We start from the raw sequence: 2,133 nt of genomic DNA on the forward strand, positions 1-2,133 counted from the left end.
AATAATAATAATAATGACAAACTTATTGCTTTAAATCTTAAAATCCTGCCACATTTAGAAACTTCTAGTGGTGATTTTTCTATTTTTACTGTTTCCAGGTATTTACACGATTATCACTGACCAGGTATTAGGGTTTGTTTTCTTGGTGTCTCTGTAAGATAAGTGCTGTTATCACGATGCCCCTCTCAGAGGCAGTTCTTTACACACCAATAGTCCATACTCTTGACCCACTGCCTGTGCCATTACACAGTCCTGACAGAAGAAGATAGTGGGGCATACAAGTTCATTGCCTAGAGCAATGGTTCTCAACCTAGGGCTCAAACACCCCGTTCACAGGGGTTGTATGATGTGGGATTCCCCTCTGCATGCTATGAATAAATCTGTTTATTACCATTGGTTAATAAAGAAGCTGCTTCCGTCAATGGCTTAGTCAGGCTGGAAATCTGAACAGAGATATAGAGAGAGAGCAGGCAGAGACAAGGAGATGCCACGTAGCTGCTGAAAGAGACAGATACCAGATCCTTACCAGCAAGCCACAGCCTCATGCCCCTATATAAATTAATTGAAATTAGTTAATTCAAGATGTAAGAGCGAGCTAGAAATATGCCTGAGTCATTGGCCAAACAGTGTTGTAATTAATATATTTTCAGGTCTGGAAATGAAAGAGCAGTCTCCTTCTACGATTGCATATCAGAGATCTTGCATATCAGATATTTACACTACAGTTCATAACAGTAGTAAAATTACAGCCATGAAGTAGTAAAGAAATGTTATGGTTGGGGTCACCACAACCTGAGGACCTGTATGAAGGGGTCACAGCATTAGAAAGGCTGAGAAGCACAGGCTGAGGAAATGGAACTGGCCGCTGACTCCATTGTTCTCAGTCTTCTTTTCAAATGAACAAACCATGTATGTTTCTCTAATCATCTATGGCTGCTACAATCACAGCGTCATATCATAAAGATGCTGGTGGCTAAAGCCACTTTCCCCACGGGGACACAGGATGTGAGTGACCTGGAGTCTGCCCACACAGCCTCACCTAACCTTGAAGGCACACAACTGATGGCTTCCCACCACTTGTGTCTCAGCTTCTTTCTGTTTGAACACTCCCGGTTCTCCTAGCTGACGCTCATGTCTTCTGCTGTAGCTCTGAGATCGACAAAGGCAAGAATGTATACATTTTCAATACAGTCGAGACACAGAACGGCTGGTGGCAGCCCAGGAGGCGGTTCTCCATTGATGAGCTCAGCATGGTTTTTTTCCAGCCATGCTCGTGTTTGTTTTTAGCTAAACCAGCAGTTGCTCAAATTGTCGAGTCACCAAACAGTTGTAAACTGTGATGACACTTACTCATGAGGGGATGGAGCACAGAGAGAATGTTGTTTTGACAGTCACTTGGTGATTCATTCTTTAACGATCTGAAATGAATAGTTTAAAGAAACATCTTGACTTTTTAGGAAACCGAAGGAAGCGTATGATTCAAGTCATCAATACCAACTCCACATAGGTAACTAGTCATCAGTGTGCTGTGTCATGTGCGTATTACGTTAGGGATCAAACGGTCTTGGTGGGGTGCGACATTTGTCATTCAGTTACTGGTAATCTTCAGCTCCCCCAAACGTGGGGAATAAAAACCAGTGGAAGAATTTCATTGATTTCTCATTGCTTTTTATAGAGTGTCAGGTTGGAATTCATGGATTCCTCAAAATGCACTGAATGTGTGAGTCTGGGGCAGAAGCAAAAAGGAACATCTCAAAGATACGACTTTGCTTCCAAAGCCAGCTGCCTACTCTGGGGCAAGATAGGTCCCTTCCCCTCAGTCTCACCTACTCCTTGCTACAAAAAGGTTTCAGTTTGAAATAATGAAATATGGTTATGGAAAAACAAACTCTAGAGAAGTGGATGGTCCCAGGTGTGCTGAACAGAAGTTCAAAATGAAAATCTGTAAGACGAGATAAGAACAAGGAATAAAAGTTAAAAATCCAAACTGCTTCATTGTTTACCTTTTCCAAATGAGAAGAATCTGGCTGTCATATTTGTCAGTATCCAGGAGTGGCCGCAGAACTGGACGAGGTAATAGATGAAGAGGTACACATCCTTTCTATACCTGTAAACACAGGGACACAGAGCTGG

At 42.3% G+C, this 2,133-nt stretch overlaps 1 protein-coding gene across 1 annotated transcript in view; it reads right to left on the reverse strand.

The window, feature by feature from the left end:
* The window catches only part of Hacd4 (3-hydroxyacyl-CoA dehydratase 4), a 26,907-nt gene extending 24,804 nt beyond the window's left edge, over window positions 1–2,103 (reverse strand). Inside the window, exon 1 of the mRNA XM_013348254.2 lies at window positions 2,004–2,103. Within this exon, the coding sequence (XP_013203708.1) occupies window positions 2,004–2,034 (31 nt within the window). The 5' untranslated portion in view covers window positions 2,035–2,103. The remainder of the gene's footprint in view (window positions 1–2,003) is intronic.
* Window positions 2,104–2,133: the final 30 nt, after the last annotated feature.

Source organism: Microtus ochrogaster, chromosome 10 (assembly GCF_000317375.1).
Source record: "Microtus ochrogaster isolate Prairie Vole_2 chromosome 10, MicOch1.0, whole genome shotgun sequence".
NCBI lineage: Eukaryota > Metazoa > Chordata > Mammalia > Rodentia > Cricetidae > Microtus > Microtus ochrogaster.